This window comes from Silurus meridionalis, chromosome 15 (genome assembly GCF_014805685.1).
Source record: "Silurus meridionalis isolate SWU-2019-XX chromosome 15, ASM1480568v1, whole genome shotgun sequence".
Classification (NCBI taxonomy): domain Eukaryota; kingdom Metazoa; phylum Chordata; class Actinopteri; order Siluriformes; family Siluridae; genus Silurus; species Silurus meridionalis.
In genome coordinates, this window is record NC_060898.1 from 20,145,547 (window position 1) to 20,169,706 (window position 24,160).

The 24,160-nt window shown below is 38.4% G+C and overlaps 1 protein-coding gene across 2 annotated transcripts in view; it reads left to right on the plus strand.

The window, feature by feature from the left end:
* Positions 1–24,160, plus strand: part of tenm2b (teneurin transmembrane protein 2b) — a 319,514-nt gene that overhangs the window by 71,201 nt on the left and 224,153 nt on the right. For both annotated transcript variants that reach the window (XM_046867732.1, XM_046867731.1), the window contains one exon: positions 7,889–8,161. In XM_046867732.1, coding sequence (XP_046723688.1) covers positions 7,889–8,161 — 273 coding nt within the window. The remainder of the gene's footprint in view (positions 1–7,888; positions 8,162–24,160) is intronic.

Consider the following 24,160-nt stretch of genomic DNA (forward strand, 5'->3'; position numbering starts at 1 on the left):
GGTACTATTTAGGGAAAATAAGCACCAGTGCAGCTCCACAGTCTGAGCTCGAGATCTGCAAAGGCTCGAAACCGAGACGCATACCTGAGATCGAACCAGATGGAACCGACCCGAGAGGTATCGCCTAATTTTAAAGTCTCTTTCTGGCAGTTAATATCTGATCGCTTCAGGATTGCATGCAGGATTTACATTTACGCCATTTAGCAGACGCTGTTTTCCAGAGCGACGTACAGAATGCTTTCAAGTCTCTATCGATAAATTCAACACTGGTTCAATAATTTGCAGATTCACAGTAGGCCATGTACACATTCATGCGTTTTTATTTGAAAATGCATATCTTTCTTTACTTTTTTGGCCCTCCGTCCACATTGAGACAGCGTTTTCTGTCAAGGAAAACGTAGCTTTTTTGAATAAACTCTTCAAAGTGGTTACATTTCAAAAACGGCGTTTTAGCGTCGTAGTGTGGACTGTGAAAACAGAGGCTTTCGAAAACGATGACGCATTTTTTAGTCATTGCCGTGATGCTTCAAAGAGCTGGAAAGTGAATAACCTCCAGGCGGAAAAGACGCAGGTCAAAGCGTCTAACACTTTGCTAATGCGCTGCACAAGGACGTAAGCCTTTTCAGATGTTTCACTGTGGATGAGCAACTTTTTTTGAAACGATTGACGCAGAGCGTTTTTAGACAAAATTCATTTGGATCAGTGTACATGTAGCCTCAGGATATCATCAGCCCAAAACTCTTTTGCAAAGAATTATACCACACTTTTAAATGCATGAATTCATAAAACAAATTTCAAGGAAACAAAAGAAAAATTCAGCTTTCACTGCAGAGCTACAGAGACAAAAAATTAGCAGTTAGGCAATTTTGCTGGATGAACGTAAGGTGTAATGTCACATAAATTCAAAACTCACATAAAAACGGATTTGTTGCACAATTACTTGGACAATATCCTCATCAGAACAAGTCGTGAAGCAATGGCATGGACAGTGTTCTTTTCTTTGTCATTGTGCACAACCAGCTAACCAGCTGGATTTTCTCAGTCGTGCAGTAAAGCTGAAGATGGATGCGAGTGCGAAGACATAAGTAACTAGGACGAAGAAACCAAAACCTGAGCATAAAAGACTGGGAGAAAACCATCAACCCGAGAAAGACTTTTATGCCTTTCATCCGACGCCCTTACCTAGGGTGACTTCCAATTGAGCAGTTGGCGGTTAAGGGCCGAACAGTAGCAGCTTTGAACTTGTGACCTTCTGATCCTGAATTAATTGTCTTAACCACTGAGATATATCACCTCCCAGAAGAAAAACACAAGTCAAAGAATGCAGTGAAAGCTAAATCTTTATACCGATAACGATAAATACTGATCTTTATAATGCTGATTAGCCGAGAATGCGATTTAGGTGCAAATAGTCATGTGACATGAAACCTGGAGTTGAAGACGCTGATGGAAAATGTAGTCCGGGGCCATAACTCTGAGTGCATATAATGGCTGCCATAACAAGTGTGTGTGTATATATATACAGTGGAACCCGGTTATGTCGATGTCCTAGGGGGTCGCCAAAAAGCATCGAGATAACCGATGATTGAGATAAACGAAAATCAAAATGGCGGCAATATATTAACCTGCTTGAAATTTCTTTATGTACATGATGTGCGTTAATAAATGAGAATGTGCATGCACGTGTTTTTGAAGGGTTTTTTTACACAACAGTGTTGCCGCGATTTGTTTGATGAAGGCATGCTATAAAAATACATACAGTACATGTTTATCTGTCAGGAATCCACCTGCCACGCCCCCTTCGGCGCCCCCTTCAGCGTGTCAGGTGCTTTCTCGGCCTCTTTCTCTGAAGCTCCCGGCTTCAATCGCGCACATATGGTGCTCGTTTATCATCATCACCAGCTCCTATTTAAACTTCAACCAATATTTGTATGTTAATACAATAAACTTTGACCTATATTTTGTATGTAGATTGATTTCTAGTCGCTAAACTGCATCATAATAGTGGAGAATCGTATCCCATCGTCGCATCAGTAGCTGATTCATGTGTATCTTAATTATATTGTATCGTTGGTTATGCATTAAGATGCGAATCACAACCGCCTCAGTTATGCAAATGCTTCCTGATATATAGATGTTTAATCTGTTCCCTTCTTGCTCTGCAACAGATCTGTGCAGTCTGTGCAAGATGGAGATATGAACCTAGAGACTGAAAGACCTCCTTTTTGATTAAAAATGCGAGCGTTCGTTCGAACCCCGGCCCCACAATGTCGAGACAACTACCGTGAGCTTTTTTTTATAATAGCAAAGGTTACGCTGTTCTTCCTGCTTTACAGCTTGCAGGAGGTCCTGGCTCTTCATGGTGCTTGCTGATCACTTTTAAGCAAGGTCAGCTTCATCGTTTGATTCGGAAAAAGGAAATGTCACACCTTTCGGGAATCAGGTTGAAGCACTGATATAATTTCATTCCGTAGAGTGGCTCGGCAGGACCTCCGAACCTTTCAGCATAGTAGCCGTGGGATCCTGTGAAGAAATTTCACCTCCTCAGTCATTTCTACGAACTCTTCCAATCTAGCCTCAGGCATGCCGATGGGGACTTGTTGCCATAGCGATGACTCCCTAAGCAAATGACCTTACTGCATTTTCTCATTTTAGCGTCTGCTAGAAAGCCATATTTTCCTTAATGCCCAGCGATATTCCTGGTAGCCTCAGATTTCTGCAACCCGACGTGATTTCCTAGTGTTCGTCAATGGGTGTGCGTTCTTTTCAGCTCACCACGGCTATTAAGAGTAGTTATTTTAGTCCTATAGCTCTGTCAGCTTAAAATAAGACTGGTCAGTAGTGATAGGAAAATCGGATCATTTAACTTGGCTTTTTTAATCCTGATAATTAAAATCATTTAGTTCATTCCATTCCTTTTAACAGAAATAAACATAAAAGAACTTCAACTAGATTTCTAATCATTTATATATGTATATTTAACTGCACAGCGTATTTGCGAGTCATGTGATAAAAGAATGAACGACACAATTCTGTTTCCTGTGTAATGCATTGCATAGCATCTATAGGAGTCACGTGATAAAAGAACAAATGACTACAAGAGTAAAAAGATGCGAACTACTCCAATCTGATTCCTGTAAAACTTTCTTTCGGATTCTCCCATTAGGGGTCGCCACAGCTGATCATCTGCATGTTTGATTTGGCACATGTTTTTACGCTGGATGCCCTTCCTAACGCAACCCTTCCCATTTATCCGGGCTTGGGACTGGCACTAAGAGTGGCTGGGGATCAAACCCGGGCCGCAGCGGTGGGAGCGCCGCATCCTAACCACTAGACCACCTTCCTGTACATGTCCAAATTAGATTTGGCGATGCTTTGGTCATGTGCGTTCAGTATAAAATGAACGTTCGACTAGCGTTCTTCTGAGACACAATAAACATTCATTGAAATAAATGAATCGTTCATGAACAACCCATCGCTAGTGACCAGCCGCATCTGCCTTCTCTCACCAACAAGCCTTTTCCAGCTGCGGCATTCCCGTTCTCTGGATTTCTACTGCCGCATTCAAAATAAATCTTAATTTGTGTTTGAATTCCAGGAGATCAGGAGTTTTAATACTGAGACAGCACTTTACCTGGCACTAATTGGCAATAATAGACAGACAGACAGACAGACAGACAGACAGACAGACAGACAGACAGACAGGCAGACAGACAGGCAGACAGATAGACAGTGACAGACAGACAGACAGACAGACAGTGATAGATAGATAGATAGATAGATAGATAGATAGATAGATAGATAGATAGATAGATAGATAGATAGATAGATAGATAGATAGATAGATAGATGTGAAATCTTGTCATTTCGCGTATGTATACTGTTTTTTTATGGATCAGTTGGTGGTAAAAAAGCACAGAGTAAATTTTCTGGCACTGAAAAGCTCCAAGGAAATGGAAAAAAAAACATGTAGTGTTGTAAATGAACAAATCTCAGCAGGATAAATCTCCACATATACTAAAGCCATATATACTCTGTGTGTGTGTGTGTGTGTGTGTGTGTGTGTGTGTGTGTGTGTGTGCCTGTGTAAGACACCAGGGAGCCACCTGCTATTTCTATAAACTCTCTCTTCAGCTTCTCTTTTTCTCTTAGCTGGCGTATCGCTCGTTTCGCTCGCTCTGAAATCGGTTTGTGTCGTGCTTCTACAAACTGGCCCAGGCTGGAAATCTGCTTTCCAAATGCGCAGATGATCGCAACCTTCTCGCTTCGTCTCATACATGTCAGGAGGATTTCAACAATAATGTGTTTAATCCTGCGCGGTTAAAAAAAGCTAGAGAAAACAGAGTGCAGATTGTTAGCACTCTTACTCGAGTGAGCGTAGGAGTAGGAAAGGAACGAAGGAGAAAGGAGTGACTCTGTACGATCATGACTTCGAGTCGCTGAGTTCCAACCCACTTTTATTCAGACAGCCTACGTGGAGTCGGACCCTGTGGGCTTCAGATGCTTCACAGCGGGTACGGCGGTGAAGTGCAGGTATGCGCTTCAGGGCAGCTGTAAACACCTGTGCTTGTGCAGGGGCTCCGCAGGTGGTCCACTCGCCATCACGAACCTGTTGTTCTGCTTCAGACTCACGTCCTGTGTACTGTTCTGTTGTGAAATTTCTTTTGCTTTTTGTTTTTGTTGGTGTTTATCCTGCTGTGAATTTGTTTGTGTTTATCATCACTAATCCTGCTCAAGATCTGCACCAATAAGAGCTGTGGTTGAGTCTGGGGGTGGGGCTTAGTGCACTGATTGGTTACCTGCACTGCGTAAACAGAGATATGGAGATGATGTAAAAAAGGATTGAACGAAATACAGACAGATAAATAGATGTATAGAAGGACAGACAGACAGACAGACAGACAGACAGACAGACAGACAGACAGACAGATAGATAGATAGATAGATAGATAGATAGATAGATAGATAGATAGATAGATAGATAGATAGAAAACCAGATAGATAGATAGATAGATAGATAGATAGATAGATAGATAGATAGATAGAAAACCAGATAGATAGATAGATAGATAGATAGATAGATAGATAGATGAATAGATAGATAGATAGATAGATAGATAGATAGATAGATAGATAGATAGGCAGAAAACCAGATGGATGGATGGATGGATGGATGGATGGATGGATGGATGGATGGATGGATGGATGGATGGATAGATAGATAGATAGATAGATAGATAGATAGATAGATAGATAGATAGATAGATAGATAGATAGATAGATAGATAGATAGATGTGCTAATAGATAGATGGATGATCTGGGAAGTAAATGTACACAAAGCAGATATTCATTTGTAAAATTTTGGAATTCATCACCAAAGAGAAGGAGACCACATGCAGGAGGGACAGAATTACACTTACCGTGTTAAACTGTATGGATTTCACAGCCATGTTGCTTTGGGGACTCATTAGCATTTACATGAATCCTCTTCATTATGTAAAAAAGTTTAACTGCGTCAAGTTTATAATTAATTCCCCACTCATTTCTTCACTGATGCGTTTTTTTTTTTGTTTTTTTTTTAGTCATTCAGTCTATTTTACAACTTACCCCCCCACCCCAATCAGCCTGACCTGCTCCCTGCTCTGTATTTAGCTAGCTCAACAGCACGCGCTGTGTTTTCAATGAAGACATCCGTAGTGTTTAGAAGTGTTTAGGGAAGCCCTGCTCATGCTCTGGTGTTCAGGAGCTTCCCATGAGGTTCAACTGGCTGTGTTCTCTTCTCCCAAGCACTTTTTTTGACAGCTTAGCACACTCATGCATGCCAGTGCTAATCACTTTTCAGTGCCAACTCCAGGGCTTTAGTGCCACAAGGTATCTTGTGATTAAACAGTATTTGCTTAATGCAGAGTAATCGTGAGATCTGCAAGGCAGAAACGCAAACAAGTATACAAACTCGAGGCAGGAGGAAGAATTCTCCCGCTGAGTCTTTTGCACATTCTGGCCTTAGGGATCAAGCTGGAAAAGCGAAGGGAGAGAGAGAACGAGAGAGAGAGAGAAAGAGAGATGGAAACGAGTCTCACGTATTAATATCTCACTCAAAAGAACTGAACAGAGAACGCGGCGGTGTGTTTGAATTAGAGACGCTGTAGTTTACATGGCAAGGTGAAGGTCAGTGCATCATGTGCTTTCATGTATAGAGAACCATATCATACGAAGGTCATGACCTTGAGAATGGAAACGTGTTGGAGATTATTATAAATGCAAAGGCGCAGTTCTGCTCTGTGGCACAACCTGAAATCGCAATAAAAAAATATTCATATACAACCTAAAAACAACAAATATATTTAATTAAATTAAAACGTAAAGACAAACGCACATGCTTTATAGACCAAGGTTTGTGGACTCCTTTCCAAATGTTGGTATGTGCGTTCTGGTTATATTCTGTATATTATATACACACTATTTTGCCAAAAGTATTGGGTCACCTGGTCATAAGTACAGAATGTGATTTCTGAGCATTGCATTCCACATATAGTTCCAATTTGCTCTTATAATTCCCTCCACTCTTCTGGGAAGATGTTCCTCAAGATTTTGGAGTGTGCTTATGGATATTTGTGTTTATCAGCCACAAGGGTATTACGAAAGGCAGGTACTGATGTAGGTGAGGTGAGGAGACCTGGGGTGCAGTCAGCGTTCACATAGATCCCAAAGGTGTTCAGTAGGGATGAGATCAGAGCTCTATAACAGCAAGATCACCCTCACCGCTCACCCTCACCGACTCGGAAAAGAGCACAAAACCGACAATGAATCAGGTAGGAGAGTGGGACGGGGGTCAGGGACTGCAGGGGGGAAGGTGGGGAGAAGAGAGAGAGTGTGTGAAACGTGAAAACACTCTGATTGAGTGTGAAGGACAGGAAGTGATCCAGATATGGGAAAGTGGTGGTGGTGGTAACAAGGATGATGATGATGATATTAATATTGATGATTGTGGTTGTGATGATGATGATGATGATGATGATGATGTTAATGATGATGATTGTGATGGTGATGATAATGATGATGATTTTGATGGTGATGATGATGATGGTATTGATATTGATGACGATAGTGATGATTGTGATGGTGAAGATGTTAACGATTATAATGATGATGATGATGACGGTGTTGATGGTGATAATTGTGGTGGTGATGATGATGATGATGATGATGATGATGATGATGTTAATGATCAAAGCATGTAAACCAGATCTTCGAGGAGCCCACTTTGTGCACAGGGGTATCGCCATGCTGAAACAGGTTTTGGGTTTCCAAGTTCACATGCATGCAAAATTATTATAGCTCATGTAGAGACGTTCTGTAGAATTGAGTGCCTGCAGCTTTGTGGTAACAGTTTGGAAAAGAATCACATATAGCAGGGAAGGTCAGGTGACCCAATACTTTTGGGAAAATTGTGTATGTATTATATTTATGTATTATATAATTATATTGCCACAAATTAAATTGATTAATTAAAATGAAATAAATGGAACATTTCTATTAATAGTTTCCATTTGTTAGACCTCATTTGGGTAATACAGATGTGCAGGTGAGTGTGTGTGCATGTGTGTGTGTGTTTAGCTCATTTAACTCATTTGTGTTTGCACTTTAGGACCATCTTAGAACTGAACATGCCACAACTGTACATCATCAGCATCTAGAAAAATGAGGAAGAGCACAGCTTGAATGTCAAGTAGCACCAGTAAAAAAAAAAATGCTGATCTGTCAAAATAGATGATTGTTATTTTGTCAGAAATTGAAATCCCTGCTCGATTTCTTTCTTCCGTTCACTGCAGTCGGTCTCTGGATTCATGATTATTGATTATTAGATGATTTGCTTGGCTCTTGCAGGAAGCCTTACCCTGGCAGATCTGGGTGTGTGTGAGCCTCAGCAGCAGAGCATGTACTGCTCAGACCTGGGCCTGGTACAGCAGGGCTACACTCTGAGCGCTGCCTACGACGCCGACTCTGATCCCGAAGGCCTCGTGACGTCTGAGTGCGCCGTCCAGCTGTGGACAGGTCAGGGCCTGAAGTCGCACCACAGCTCGGGCTTGTCCAGCCCCGACCAGTCCGCGCTCACCCTCACCGACTCGGAAAACGAGCACAAAACCGACGATGAATCAGGTAGGACAGCGGGACGGGGGTCAGGGACTGCAGGGGGGAAGGTGGGGAGAAGAGAGAGAGTGTGTGAAGCGTGAAAGCACTCTGATTGGGTGTAAAGGACAGGAAGTAAACCAGAGATGGGAAAGTGGTGGTGGTGGTAACAAGGATGATGATGATGATGATGATGATGATGATGAGGATAAATGTGGTGATGGTGAAAAGGATGATGATAATGATGTGGTGATGATGATGATGATGATGATGATGATGATGATGATGATGATGATGATGATGGTGTAGATATTGATGATTGTGGTTGTGATGATGTTAATGATTATAATGATGATACTGATGTGGTGATGATGATGATGATGGTGTTGATATTGATGATTGTGGTTGTGATGATGTTAATGATTATAATGATGATACTGATGTGGTGATGATGATGATGATGATGATGGTGTTGATATTGATGATTGTGGTTGTGATGATGATGTTAATGATTATAATGATGATACTGATGTGGTGATGATGATGATGATGGTGTTGATATTGATGATTGTGGTTGTGATGATGTTAATGATTATAATGATGATGATACTGATGTGGTGATGATGATGATGATGGTGTTGATGGTGATAATTGTGGTGGTGATGATGATGATGATGTTAATGCTTTTGGTGGTGATGATGATGATGGTGTTGATGGTGATGATTGTGATGGTGTTGATGATGATGTTGATGCTTTTGGTGGTGGTGATAATGATGATGATGATGATAAAAATAGTGGTGGTTATTATTATAATGCTGATTATAATGATGATGATAATGATTTGGTGATGATGATGGTGTTAATGGTGATGATTGTGCTGGTGACGATGGTAATGATGATGATGTAGATGATGATGTTGATGATTGTAATGATGATGTTAAAAATGTTGATGATTGTAATGGTGATAATGATGAAGATGTTGATTGTGGTGATGATGATGATGATGGTGTTAATTGTGATGGTGATGATAATGATGATGATGATGATGATGATGATGATGTTGATTGTAATGATGATGTTAAAGATGTTGATTATTGTGATGGTGATAATGATGATGATGTTGATGATTGTGGTGATGATGATGATGATGATGATGATGATGGTGTTAATTGTGATGGTGGTGATGATGATGATTGTGGTGGTGATGATGATTTTAATGATTGTGGTGGTGATGATGATGATGATGATGATGATGATGTTAATGATTGTGATGGTGATGATGATGATGTTGATGATTGTGGTGGTGATGATGATGATGATGATGATGATGTTAATGATTGTGGTGGTGGTGATGATGATGATAATGATGATGATTGTGGTGGTGATGATGGTGATGATGATGATGTTGATGATTGTGGTGGTAATGATGAAAAAAAACTCCTTGGATCTTCTTATAGACAACATTTTCAACATTCTGTTATTCAGCAGTTCCTTTATTTACTGAAAAATTTTTTGTTGTTTGTTTTTTATTATGAGTAACAAAATGAACAGGAAACACATTTTGGCATCCTGAAGCCTTCACGATATGGCAACGATCAGAATTTCATACGATTGCAAAAATAACTATTTTCTTTAACACAGCCGGGCCGAACCAAGCGCATGCAAACACCGACTTATTATTATTATTATTATTATTATTATTATTATTATTATTATTATTATTAATTATATTATTAATTATATAAATCATATTATGAAAGAAATTGCACTGTAATTATTAGCTATTTGTGCATCAGTCAAACTGTCAGAACCCGAACCGTAGGCTTGGCAAAAAAACACTAAAGCGTCTGCAGGAATAAGTTGTCCGGTTGAATGAATGAATTGGATGACAAACAATTTAAAAGATTTGCTTCAACGCTAAAAAAGATTCCAGCTGTGTTAATAAAAACTAGGAAGAGATTTTTTTCCTTATATTTAAAAGATATTTATTGATGAGGCGACTAAACGGAAATTAAATCAATGAAAAAATGTCTGGATCTATAATTAGGAGATGAAGGAGTGCTTCAAGACAGTTTTTTCAGACAGTGGAAGGCTGATGAGTGTGTGTGAGGTGTGTGCAGTGGACGGTATTGAAGTGTAATTCTTTACTGTACTTAAGTAGCTTTTTCTGGACTCTACTGTAGTTTTTATATTTGGGGAGACTTTTACTGTAACTTCACTGCATTTCAAAGTCGAATATCGTACTATCGAACGCCTTGAGTGGTTCCATGAAATTCCAGAGTAAGAACGGGCGCTTTGAGGATGGATTTAGACTGTAGTTAATGTCAACAGTCTGCTACACTGACTCAGGACTACTTTTCGCTTCTGATCATCATCACTGCACCCCACAACATCGTATATCTGCTATAAATGGACATTCGGTGCAACCCAGATGAGGACGGGTTCCCTCTTGAGTCTGGTTCCTCTCAAGGTTTCTTCCTTATGCCATTTTGGGGAGTTTTTCCTTTACACAGTCGCCACCGGCTCACTCATCAGGGACAAACTTACTCATAAAGAACATATTCACTCTTAATCACCACATTATCTGTGTAAAGCTGCTTTGAGACAATGTTCATTGTTAAAAGCGCTACACAAATAAAAATGAATTTAATTGAATTGACTTTTTACCCAACTACAATTTGCAAAATCAGTTTTTATTTATAAGTGGATAAAAAATGTAACTCTGTTTTAAACTTGTTTTGATTGCTTCTTGGTATATCCACTCATCACTAACATACAGCAAGCAGAACATTTAGCGAGGAATAAATGATGAAGAAACTCCAGACTTGAACTCGCCACACCACACGTGGCCTCGTTTACGCAATTTCTTTCAAACAGTTGAAAAGAAGGTTTTTGGTTCCTGATTATTTGAATAGAAATCAATCAGTGTTTGAGTGATTAATATCATTCTCTTAATAGATCAGTGTGCTGAGAGTCACATTCGAGTCTTTTCACATAAACCGAGTTGATTAAGATGAGAGTCTTGTGATAAAAATGATAATAGGAACATTATAGCCGTAATAAATCATAGTACTTTGGATACTTAAGTACATTTGATGGCAAATACTTTTGTACTTTTATTTTAGTGAAAATTTAAAGAGACACTTTTGCTTTTACTGGTGTCGTATTTTAACGAGTTCATCTCTACTTTAACTCAAATATACGGTTTGTGTTCTTCGTCCAACACTGGGTGTGTTTGTGTGTGTGGATTAAAAATCCCTGATGGAGGAAAGAGACACAAGATGATCTTCTCAGCTGTCTTTGTTATCCTCTATAGGGTCACATAAGGAGGCATAGGCAGATGTTTCATTATTGCACACATACAAGACAAAACCCAGGAACACACAGCACAAGACAGCGAGACAAAACACGATCCAACCTAATCCTGATCCAGCTGAGTGATCACTATGGAGACAAAAACGAGACACAAAAATCCAAGCACTGCTACAGTGAACCTGAACCAGATGTGCAACCAATCACATGATTCGGTGAGGTGCAGAGGCTGATGGAAGACATAGTAATGTAGAAATAATTCTGACTCTTATGGTTGCCTGTGGTATTTGTATTGTGCTAAGACTTCGGATCAGAAGGTTGTGAGATGGTATCTCAGCTCCATCAAGATGGGCCCTTGAGAAAGGCCCTTGATTCTCAGCTGGAATAGAAATGAGATTATTGTAAGGATAACGAAGAGCGCTGCGAATGTGAACTTGATGATTTCCGTTCTTCAGTCCGCATGGAAGCAAAGGATTTGTGTGAAATGGAGTTTTTAAGATTAATGAAACTGCACAAAAAAATACCACATCCTGGTGCGATTAATTAAGTACTTAAGCGTCTATGGGAAAAGCATCTCTCTCACACACACACATCACACACATTTCCAACAAATCGTTTTTCTCTTCAGGCTTTGGAGATTCATGCAATTTATAGACCATGTGCCATATTGTTTCTTGTTTTTTTGGGGTTTTTTCCTTCTGCTTTTCCCCATAGACCTGTATGTTAATGATCACAGGCAGGAGTACAACCGCAGGAGTACAACTGCAGGAGTACAACTGCAACTGCACATTTGCTGAACGATTTGCAAGATCATGGTTACCGCCCCTCCTCCCCAAAAAAAGAGGGGTAAACACAAGAATAAATACACTACAGTAATCCATTGCCTATCACAGGGTTACGTTCCAGACCCCCCGCCCCTACGACAGGCGAAAATCCGCAAAATGGCAACCTACTATGTATACAGTACAGAATACAGAATACCTGTATATCTTAAGGCTTTATAAACCGTCCCGACACTCTCTGATTCTGTCATTTCGTCCTACATCAGCATAACTTTTACCTTCCTTAAGCATGCCCAAGTGTGTCACTTTTTCAGAGATAATAAGCATCCTCCTCCTGCGTTTGGGTTCGGTATCAAAAGCCTTAGAAGGCGCAGAACGTTTACACGGCACTGTAGGGCTTGAAATGCAACTTTTTACGGAAATTTCACAAAGACACAACACCGCAGACAAACACTACACGCAGCAATAAGACGTAGATTTAGACTGAAAACGTGTACTGTAGTGCAGCCTATACGCGGGAGAGAGATGATCACTGAGCCAATCAAAAGCTGAGCTAAGCAAAATCCCACAATACAGCAAAAAATACGCAGAACTAAATTAGAGATTTTCCATGTAAAGAAAACACGTTAGAGTGAGACTGTGAAAGCTGAACTGCAATGTGGAAAGGGATTACTGTACACAAAATGGCGCCCCCTGTGTGGCGCATCTATGCCCTACATATACTGCATACTCCATTTTTGCACCTCTGCTCACATGGTTCGAGGTCGTCTCCAGCCTCGCAAGGTCTGATCTCACATCCGGTCAGTCAGCAACGAGGGTAGCAGCATTTGTGAGAATCTTTTGGTAATCAAAAAATGTTCACTGACAAAGATCAGATTTTTTATTCCCCCTTTTAAATATCGGCTGTTCTCTTGTATTTGCCCCTTTAATTAATTATCACCTGAACAGTAATTAAAATATTTCTGCACCTGCTACATGTTGTTCTGATTCCGATCGCTCCAAGTGAGTCCTTTAGCTGATCGGCTGCTGTAATTAGCGTAACTTAACTGTAATACTTGCTTGTTTATTAAACTAGCTGCTAAATCGATAAATTAGCTGCTTAGGCGATAAATTCATGACTTAGTTTTTAATTTTTAATTAATTTTTTTATACCTGTAAACCACCTTTTTTTACCGCACCAAAACCACAACTTTATCTTCCTGACTTCCCACCTATCTGACAAACCCGTGCTTGGAATTTTGCTGTTTCTTTTGCTGGGCTTTTCTATTTTTTTGGAATACAATTAAACGATCAGATTTTAGGAATACCATCGTTGAAACAAACCAAATGATCTGAGGCGGAAAAACGATCCAATCTTTTTGTTCAGAATGCGGAATTAAAATGTAAAAAAAAGACACAAACCATGTATTTGAGTTATAGTAGAGATAAACTCGGTATAATATGAGTCCAGTATATGTGAAAGTGTTTTCATTGGAGTAAAAGTACAAAAGGATTTGCCTTCAAATGTACTTCATTATATACTGTACTATGATTTATTACGGCTATAATGTTCCTATTTTAATTTTTGCCCCAAGACTCTTTACTTAATCAACTCAGTTCATGTGAAAAGACTCGAATGTGACTCTCAGCACACTGATCTATTGATAGAATGATATTAATGAGTCAAACACTGATTTCTTTTCCAATGATCATGAGCCCAACACCTTCTTTTGAACTACTTAAAAAAAAATCACACAAATAAGATCACGTGTGATGTGGCGAGTTCGAGTCCGGAGTTTCGTCATCATTTATTCCTTTCTAAATGTTCTGCTTGCTGTTGAACTGATGCTGAACTGTATGTTTGTGATAAGTAGATACACCAAGTGCCAATCAAAACAAGTTTAAAACAGAGCCTGATTGGTTGATTGCTGCATTTGAGCAGTTTATTTTTATACACTCAGAAATAAAAAGGAACGAATGATTTTGCAACATGTAGTTGTGTAAGATATTCGACTTTAAAATATATTGAAGTTAAAGTCAAATCTCCCCAAATGGAAATATTTCATACGCGAAAAAGCTACGAATTACATTTACTTCGTTACTGTCCACTATTAATAAACGTTAGAAACTCAATAACCCTGACCATGAAAGTATATTAGGACATTTCCAGGAAAAAAACCAAAAGGCTAAGAAACTGTTTTTCCCAACGTCGCACTTTTAAAATGATCATTCATTATTTTTATTATGACATCAATTTTCCTCACGGTGCAGGTCATTAAACACAACTAATTACACACCGAGTCCCAGCGGGTCGAAAGGTCACCTACACCAATTTGTCTTTCCTTTTTAAAAAGGGCTAGGAATTAACGGATGTAATGAGGGTTACAAGCTTCTGATTGGCCAATTTTCATAATTCACACTTAATTGGGAAGTTGAACTGTTTGGCCCGTAATGATCAGGAGCATGTGTGGAGGAAAAAAAGGTGAGAGAAGCAGCATCCACAGTGTGTCCACATCCAATGTTCAGTAAGGAGTTTAGAGAAGAAGACTTTCGAGTTGACAGGAAGGCAGTCAACTTGAAAGTAGCTCAAATAGTTACTCAGTAATTCAGTAACTTAAATAGTCACTCTTTGCAGCTGTTTTAAGCAGAAAAGCAGTAGTTGATTATTGTGAGCAACAATGGCAGAAAATCACACCATCAGAAAACTGATCGGAAACCGAAATTCCAGTGAGTCGTAGATGTAAATGCACCAAGTTGTGGGACAGCCTTTAAGATTCCAGATATGCTTTTGATAAGTCACTGTTACAGTTACAGTTACACATTTAGGAGATCATTTTTATTTCAAAGGTTTAAATTTTGGAGATGAACAGTTTGGGCCGTGGTGATCAGTGCTGTGAGTTTCTAATAAAACTAATCTCATAATTAATCTCATGAAAAAAATATATATAAATAAACATAAATATATTTTATATATATATATATATATATATATATATATATATATATATATATATATATATATATATATATATATATATACATATATACTATTTAATAATCTCATAAAAATGTAATCTTAAAATAGTCTCATTAAATAGTTTTTAAATAATATATTCTTATAATAAAACAATCTCATAATTAAAACAATCTTATAATATTATAATCTCATAATAAAATAGTCTACTAATAAAACTAATCTCATAAAAATATGTAATGCCATAATAAAAACAATTTCATTAAAAATCTTATTTTAAAAGAATCTCCAAAATATAGTCTCATGATACAATTATCTGATGATAATAATAATAATATAATCTCATAAAACGATTATCTCAGAAATGTAATCTTCTAATAAAATAATCTCATGGTAAAATAATCTCATAATAAAGTTTTATAATAATTTACAGTACTTTACAGTAATCTCATATTATATAATTTAATAATAAAAATAGGATCAATAATATAAACTCATTTATATATTCTAATAATTTTTTTCTAATTAATTTAATCAAAGTCTCATAATAACAATAATCTTATAATAAACTAATCTTATAATTAAGTCACTCACACACTAAAGAAACAAGTTTCTGGATAATTAATAGGATTTTTTTTAGGATTTTAATGGAAATTAATTGAACTGTTTGTGTTGTAATGATCAAAGGATACTCTCTAAACTGTAAAGCACGGTGGTGGCAGTGTCGTGTAGTGGGCCATAGGCAGAATGATCCCCACTCTCTCCGGGAGTCGCATTCACACACTCCCAGCATGCATTGCGTTCGGTTCTGGTTCATGTACCAAGCCGTATCACTTATTTCCTTCACCAGATGTGTTAATGTGTGTATGTGTGTCCTGTGTGAAAGAAACAGCAATCACATTGAGGATGTTTTCCCATATTTTGCTAATAAAAGTGTTCATTTACTCGAAATAAATAATTAAGTATGAGGTTCTGAAAAACAGTCATCCTTCCGATCAGAATCTGTTCAGAATAAAATATGGTCTTTCCATTTTAAATACAATAAAATTAAATGGAAATAAAATAAAAGCCTTTTGGTTTTGCTGATCAGTGGTTTATCATGTATTTTATTTCACCTCTCTCCCAGAGTTACATTGTGTTGGTGAAAACCAGTGTATTTTGTGTGTATTTTGTGTGTATTGTGTGTGTGTACTATGATGTACATCATGTAAATTCTTTCTTTAATATTAGTAGTGATGCTGTTCCTTTCTAATGAACACGTGTGACATTGTGCGTGTCTGGAAACCAGCATCGGGTGTTTGTGTCATGAGGAGAAAAAAGAAGCACCGACTTTTCTTCGCTCTCTGAGGCAGACATGTTCTTTTTCTCTTCCTCCATCCTCCTGTTTTCCCTCCCGCTGTGTTTCCATGCGGCCACAGAGGTGTTTGATTCGTCTCTTCTTTAAAGGGATTCCCTGCATGTGTGCCTCTGTGTGTGTATGTGTGTGTGTGTGTGTGTGTGTGTGTGTGTGTGTGTGTGTGTGTGTGTGTGTGTGTGTGTTTCTATAGATTTCTGTAAATCTGAAACGCAGTATGATGCTCCACTTTAATGCATCCTCACCATGGGAACTAATTAATAAGGACATTGAAGCAAGAGCCGGGTTTAAGCAACCGAACGCTGTGTGACTAGCTGCCACTGACTGTGTGTGTGTGTGTGTGTGTGTGTGTGTGTGTGTGTGTGTGTGTGTGTGTGTGTGTGTGTGTGTGTGTGTGTGTGTGTGTGTGTGTGTGTGTGTGTGTGTTCACTCGTTACGGTTACTTTCACTAGAGTCATATGTACACTATAGCAAAAGTCAAAAGTTTGTGGACACCTGACCTTAAGATTCACTTTGAACATCCAATTCCACATTCAAATCCTATTTCCTCTTATAATAATCTCTACTCTTCCAGGAAGATGTTTCACCAGAACTCTTATTAAAAGTTAATAGAAATTCTGAAAATTACCAGAGATCGTTGTTCGCTGTGAGAGTGTGCTGCTCCAAAAGTATTCAGACACCTGACTTTTCCAGCAATATGTGGATCTTTTAAAGATTTGAAGGCAAATAAATGTATATGATGTCTTTGGAGGCAGTAGCATGACATTTTCCCTTCACTTGAACTAGTAGAGCCAAACCTGTTTCAGCATGACAAACTCCATGAAGATATGCTTTACATAGAGTGAATCTCAATTCAATTTTTATTTGTAAAGCGCTTTAGTGCTTATAAGTTTGTTGCTTTGAATTGTAAGTTTCTGCCTAATGAGTGAGCCAGTGGTGACTAAGGCACGGAAAAACTGGCATGAGGAAGAAACACTAAGAGGAACCAAAGTCAAAAGGGAAACCATCCTTATCTGAGTGGCACCAAATCTACATTCATTACAGTTCCCTCATTGTTGAGGTGTGAGGTGAAAGGTCTGTGCAGAACTGCTCATGCAACCTGTGGTCCTGAGCCATTGTAGCAGACTGTTGATATTAATTACAGTCACAATCCACCCTCAAAGTTCTTGACTTGCTCAGTAACTTCATGGATCTTTAGGCTGTTGAGGTGGAACCATCCCAGGCTGGACAGAGTGATCTCCAAGATCTCCTGCTGTAGAGCCCTGACCTAAACTCTACTGATCACCTTTGGGATATTGTGAACACTGAATGCACCCCAGGCCTCCTCACCTCACCTACAGCAGTACCTGACTTTAATAACACCCTTGTGGCTGAATGAGCAAAGAATCTCCGCAAGCACACTCCAAAACTTAGTGGAACATCTTCCCAGAAGAGTGAAGGTTATTATAAGAGCAAATGGGACTAAAAGCACATATGAACCTTACGGTCAGGTGTATACAAACTTCGGTCCATATGATATTGTTAAAATGATCAAACACTGAGACGAATCGAGGAAAGCAATCAGATTCTATCATAATATTTACGCTTTCTGTGTCGGACCTCCGTGGGAAATGGAATAACAGTAATTTCACAAAACCCTGAATTTCAGACTGCCTTCACGGCTCGGTCCACAGAGAGCTTCGACGCCAGCACTCAGGCGTAGTTCGTGTCATTGTCCAATGAAACCAGCATGATTAGAAACGAAAGCGCGCTCATTAAAATGCCAGCGCACCCGTGTTTGTTATGCGGACGCTTTCAAGTTTGCCGATTCTGTCAGATCAGTGCAGAGCGGAGGCCGGGGCTCAGCACCATGAGAACGACCAGAGTCATTATTACATACTGTCCATTTTGTGGACTTTGGCTTCATTAAAAAAAACAGTTTGAGACTGTGGGTTTAACGGCAGGACCAGGGTTCGGATATGGATAATATGCATTTGCGCTTGAAGACGTTGCGGTGTAGATCAGAGACTTGGCCTCCTGTGATCAGTCAGCTGAAAGTTTGACAATAATGAAACTCTGAGTAATGACAAGACTCAGAATACAGTATGGAGTAGAAACGGTAACATTCACCAATTAGCATCGGTGCATCGGTTAACGATGTGATCTACAGTGTAGATCGGATACAAGTTGCCATTTTGGATCGCGATGCATCGTTTTTAACATATTTGCATCGGTAAAAAAACAATGTATTTATCTATAATTATTAGTAGATGTGTGACCTAGAATTTGTGATTAATATCAGATATTGAGTTCTTCTCGCAAAACTGTTTCTCGAGCAGGTTCTCTCAGCACCGCTGCTGCTACCTGAATATGACATATTACAACACTACAAAGGCGTGTCCTGAGAGTCACATAGAAAAGAGATTAACATGGCAGAGGTAGAGCTGCATCTTCCTGGAGACAGAGCAGGAAAAGACTGTCTGGTTTTATTTAATAATTGCACTACAAAGGCCTGTTTTTCAAGGGGGACATGCATTAGTAGTCAGAAGGCATTAAAAGTAAATTGAAGATTTGCTGTCTGTCTGAACCGAAGAAATAAAAATGAACTATCCGTGCCATATTGGATAGCTTTATATTCTTATTTTTTTCATTTTGTATCGTTGGCTATGCATCGTGATGCGCGTGATAGGCCCCAGGAGATGTTCAACCCTAATAGAGAGAGAAGCCTGATAATTCTAGACCACCAGGTTTTTGGCGCAGCCTAAAAAGCTGATGCGGCTTTGATGTGTTTGAGGTGTGAACACAGGTCTGTGTCGGGGCATAAACTCTCCTCTGGAATATTCTGCATTGCACAGCAGGTGACCTCCTGCTGTAGTGAATCAGATGGACACTTTTAGGGCCTTCACACATTACTACTGTCTTTAATGTCGCACCCAAAGCAATGGCGAGCACACCGGGATATTTCACATTGATTCTGGAAGGAATGATTTATTTCTAGTTGTAAACACTCTGAGATTACTCGACTGAGTGGGGAATATATCCAGAAAATATCCAGTGCAGTGCCAAAAAGAAAAGTAAAAAGTAAAAGTAGCTTAATTATAGTTTATGAGACGATAATAACCCAAATTTCATTAACAGCCAACAATATTAATTCTGATTAAAACAATTATTATATTATATTATTATCATTTTTCTTTAAAATAAATAATCCATAATAATATGATCTTAGAATAAAATCATCTCAGAATAAACTACTGTCAATAAATAATAATCAGATGTAAATTAATCCAGTAGTTAAGGAAACTTTCATGAAGCTCTTTATTCTTCTTTTTCTCTATGCTGCTCCCATTAGGGGTCACCACAGCGGATCATCCGTTTCCATACCCCCTTGTCCTCTACATCTGCCTCTTTCTTCCCTCACCACATCTATAAACCTCCTCCTTGGTCTCCCACTTTTCCTCCTCCCTGGTGGCTCCATCCTCAGCATTCTCCTCCCGATATATACCCCATGTCCCTCCTCTGCACATGTCCAAATCATCTCAATCTCACCTCCCTCACCTTGTCTCCAAAATGTCCTACATGCACAGTCTCTCTAATAAACTCGTTTCTAATCCTGACCATCGTCGTCACTCCCAACGAAAACCTCCACATCTTCAGCTCTGCTACCTCCTGCTTCACCTCCTGTCTTTTACTCAATATGAAGCTCTTTATTAATCTCTTAATAAAAATAAGCCCTTAATAAAAAAAAAATTCTAATAAACTAAACTGAGAATAAAATAATCTTGTAATATAATTATCTTATAATAAAATCAATTTAAAAAAATAATTACAGAATAAAAGTCACTAGTCAATAATCTCATTATAAAATAATCCCATAATAAATATACTGCTCATAAAATAAAACTTGTAATAAAATAATATGAGAATAAACAATCAATAATAGAAAAAATAATATAATAAAAATGAATAAAATAAATTATATAAAGAAATAATTGTATTTATATTTTTCTGAGGATAAAATAGTCTTTTAATAAAGATCATCTAAGAATAAAATATCAGAACAAGATAATTTCATTATAAAATAATCTCAGGTGAAGAGCTCCTATTCAAATAATATTAATAAAAACAAATCAATTTAAATCTAATAATAAAATGCTTCTAGCAAGCAGAATAATCTAATTTTGATATCTAAAAAATAACAAAAAGACCCAGAAATAATCTTAATTTAAAATAAAAAATGTTTTCATCTTTTAATGATGAATCAATGTCATAATAAATATGGCAAATAATAAATGGTCCATTTATGTTTTTTACTTGCTAAAATATATTTTGTGGTGTTTTGTGTCATCTGTCACTCAACCCAAAGAGGAATCAGTCAGTCAAAATGCTCCAATGCACTAAAGTAATTTGACATGACATTTTCTAGCATATTCTCAACATGTCCCCACAGTCTCGATTGATTTTGTTCTGAATATTTTTGAATGCAAGAAGCAAATTGAATCACTTCACACCGCTGATGTAAAAGAGATCTCTCAGATTACAGTGACGTAATTCTACCTAATTCTGGAATTTTCCGTTGATTAGTTCCTCTGTCAATTTCTATAACACTAAGATCGGATTCACATACAGTAGCTTCACGTATTCGGGGACGACGCTCGTCCTGGGTCACGATTAGCTAGTGATACAGTGATTGATACAAGGGAAAGAGAATGCCCCTCCCATTCAGAGAGTACGGTCAGTTTAGCTGCCTTGTGTCTCAGATCCAGACGGAAGTCTTGTGGATGGAATTTGCGATCTTCTGGTGATTTGCAAATAAATTTCTATTATGCATTTTTTTTTTTTGCATATAATAATGTCATCTTACCAATAAATAAGTGTTGTATGAGAAACTCTATTTTAAAGGTTTACAGACTCGAGTATCACGTCTAGACGCTAGCTGGCAGGACTCAGTCATAACAAGCTGAAAGCAGAGAGAAGCTCTACTTTTCCAGACACAACGTCTGTTATAATGTGGAAAATCATTTGTAACGCAGATGTGACAGGACACCTGTGGTGTTTTTTGTCCTTTGCTTATATCTCTCACCATCGAAGCTGTCAAAAGTCAGCACGCTAAGAAAGACGACTGAAAGGTTTCCACCACATTTCATCATACCCGAGCGCCAAAACCCTCAGACTTCCAGGTTTAGCTGATCGGCCTGAATTTCTCTTACTGGAGTTCTCTCGGGTGGCCTTTTCCTATCTAAATGTATGCACGTGTCTGTGTGTCTTCCTGATTGTCCTGTTTTGTCTTTAGCACCATGGAAACTGGTTGCGCTGTGTGCTTATGGCTCCCCTTTTTTCTTACTTGTTGTTATTTAGCAATCGTTTACAATCCATTAGCATTTCGTTCCCGCCCGAAAGCCCGCGCCGTTCCGGCGTCACCTGGCGAGCTCGGGGAGCGGCCACAGTGCCGGGTGTTTATTTAATGTGTCGGAGAAAAGAAAAAAAAAAACACAAAAAAGCGGTAATTGAGAATCGATTTGACCGTAATGACTTTTCATATGTTCCCTGCAGACTGCTGATGCATACTGATTAAGCTGTGAGATGGCAATTTGCCACTTAATGGGGTCTGCCCTTGTCCTTTGCGCAAGACAAACCACCCATGGATAATATGAGGGGATAAAGGACTAAAAAAAAAGAACTCACATCAAAGCAGTTTGTAGTAGCAGTTTTTTTCCCTCTGCTGTGATTTGATCTGTTCTAAGTTTGTTGTTTACGAGTCAACTTGTTCGAGACGAAATCGGCGGCTCGTGTAATGCCGTTTTGGAGGTGTTCGGAGTCTAATTGTTTTTCGGAGACTTAGTTTTTTAAGTACATTACATCTAATCATAATCAGTGACAAACATGTTGTTGAAAAATACACAGAATTCTTATATTCTTTTTCTTTCTTTTTTCACCTACACTTCATTTTCAATTAAAAAAGCTAAAAGCCAATTTGTGGGAAATGTACTGTATTATATATAGAAACACTGACATTTTTAAAGCCTTCACAGAAATATTCTGACCCTTTGCTAGGACGCTTAAAAACAGGACTCCCAGGTTTCTCTTGAACACCTTCGATCGATTTCTTTTTTGTGCTGTCGAGATGTTTCTGTCTTGACCCTCTTGCCATACGGGCCAGATCAGTGAAGAGTTCAGTTAGGGTTGTCCTTCTGCAAGTGTCCCTCATCGCCACACATGATCTCCATCGCTAAACCAGAGTGACCATTTTCTTCTTGATCGCGTTTCTTACCAAGGCAAAGATCAGAGAGTACGGGCAGTTTTTCATTCTTGTTCCACAGATTTGATCTTTTTTTAGGTTGCAGTCTTCATTACATTTGATTAGCTTTTTTACCAATGCCCTCCTCTCTTCGGTTGGTCCCCCCGGTTTGTCTACGAAGAATTCTAGTATTTTCAATTATCTACTATTTAAGAACCAGTCCAGTCCAGCTTCAATCCAGCTGATATTTTTTTAGTCTTCCTCCAATCTGTGCCTCAGAAACCCAAGTTTGCTCTTACGAAATTCTGCTAAATGCCTCTGCAACCAGATCCTCTGACTTTGTCCTGGCTTTTGCGCTTATAGACCATTTTTCAGTTAGTAAACATTGTGACATTTTGTGGGCGGAGCTTCGGTGGAGGTTGATTTCCATGTCCGCTACCTATTAAGATTTTTTTTTTAAACAATGTCTAGTCAACACTGTTACTTCAATGAAATTTGACTTCAGCACAGTAAAGTTACCCGTCTAAAAATCTACTCAAGGAAAAGTAAAAAGTACCTCATTTAAAAATTTTCTAGAGTTTTTCTAGTGTAGTTCAAAAAAGAAAAGCGCATATACATTTCAATCTTTTGTTTAATTTAAAAATTAAATAAATAAAAAAACAAATTTAAGTGCAATAAACAAAAAAAACACTACAGTCCATGTCATTTATGATCATGAGAGAAATCACAAATGCAGATTCAGAATTCAGACAGCGAGTGCACGCACTGAACAGCTTTCAAATTCGACGGCATTTCGCTTACAGCTGACTCTGCATCACCGGCGTCTGTCTTGTCTGTCTCCATTTTTCTTTCTTGCGAGTTTGGCGCATTTGTTCTGTCACTCATCAATCACTCAGCGCATTAGTTTCCAGTTAGCGATTTTTCCCCCCTTGCTTTATTATTATTATTATAATTTTTTTTTTATTCAGGAATTAAACATTAGTTAAGTACAATAATTTAAACAAAAATACTTATGTAATAAATACAATTATTTATAATATAATAATAATATTAGAATTATTATTAGAAATACACAAAAAAAACCTACTTAATTACAGTAACGTGAGTAAATGTAATTCGTTGCTTTTCACTTTAGATTATTGGGGATGACGTGTAGGTTCATGTGGGAAACTAATGAAGCAATGTACAGCAAATACTTGAATGCAGGCGAAACCGGTTGGCTGCTGTTATCACTATCCTTCGTCTTGTTGTGTTACTGAGAACACCAAGAAGCCCGTGTTGGAAAATTGAGAGCTCCAGCTTCACCGCTGACAGCACTCAGACACGATTAGTGTTACGTGGTGCTCCAGATAACATTCTCCCTTTGGGGAAAGAAGGTTGTATTATTCTACATATAAACTACAGCATGGTG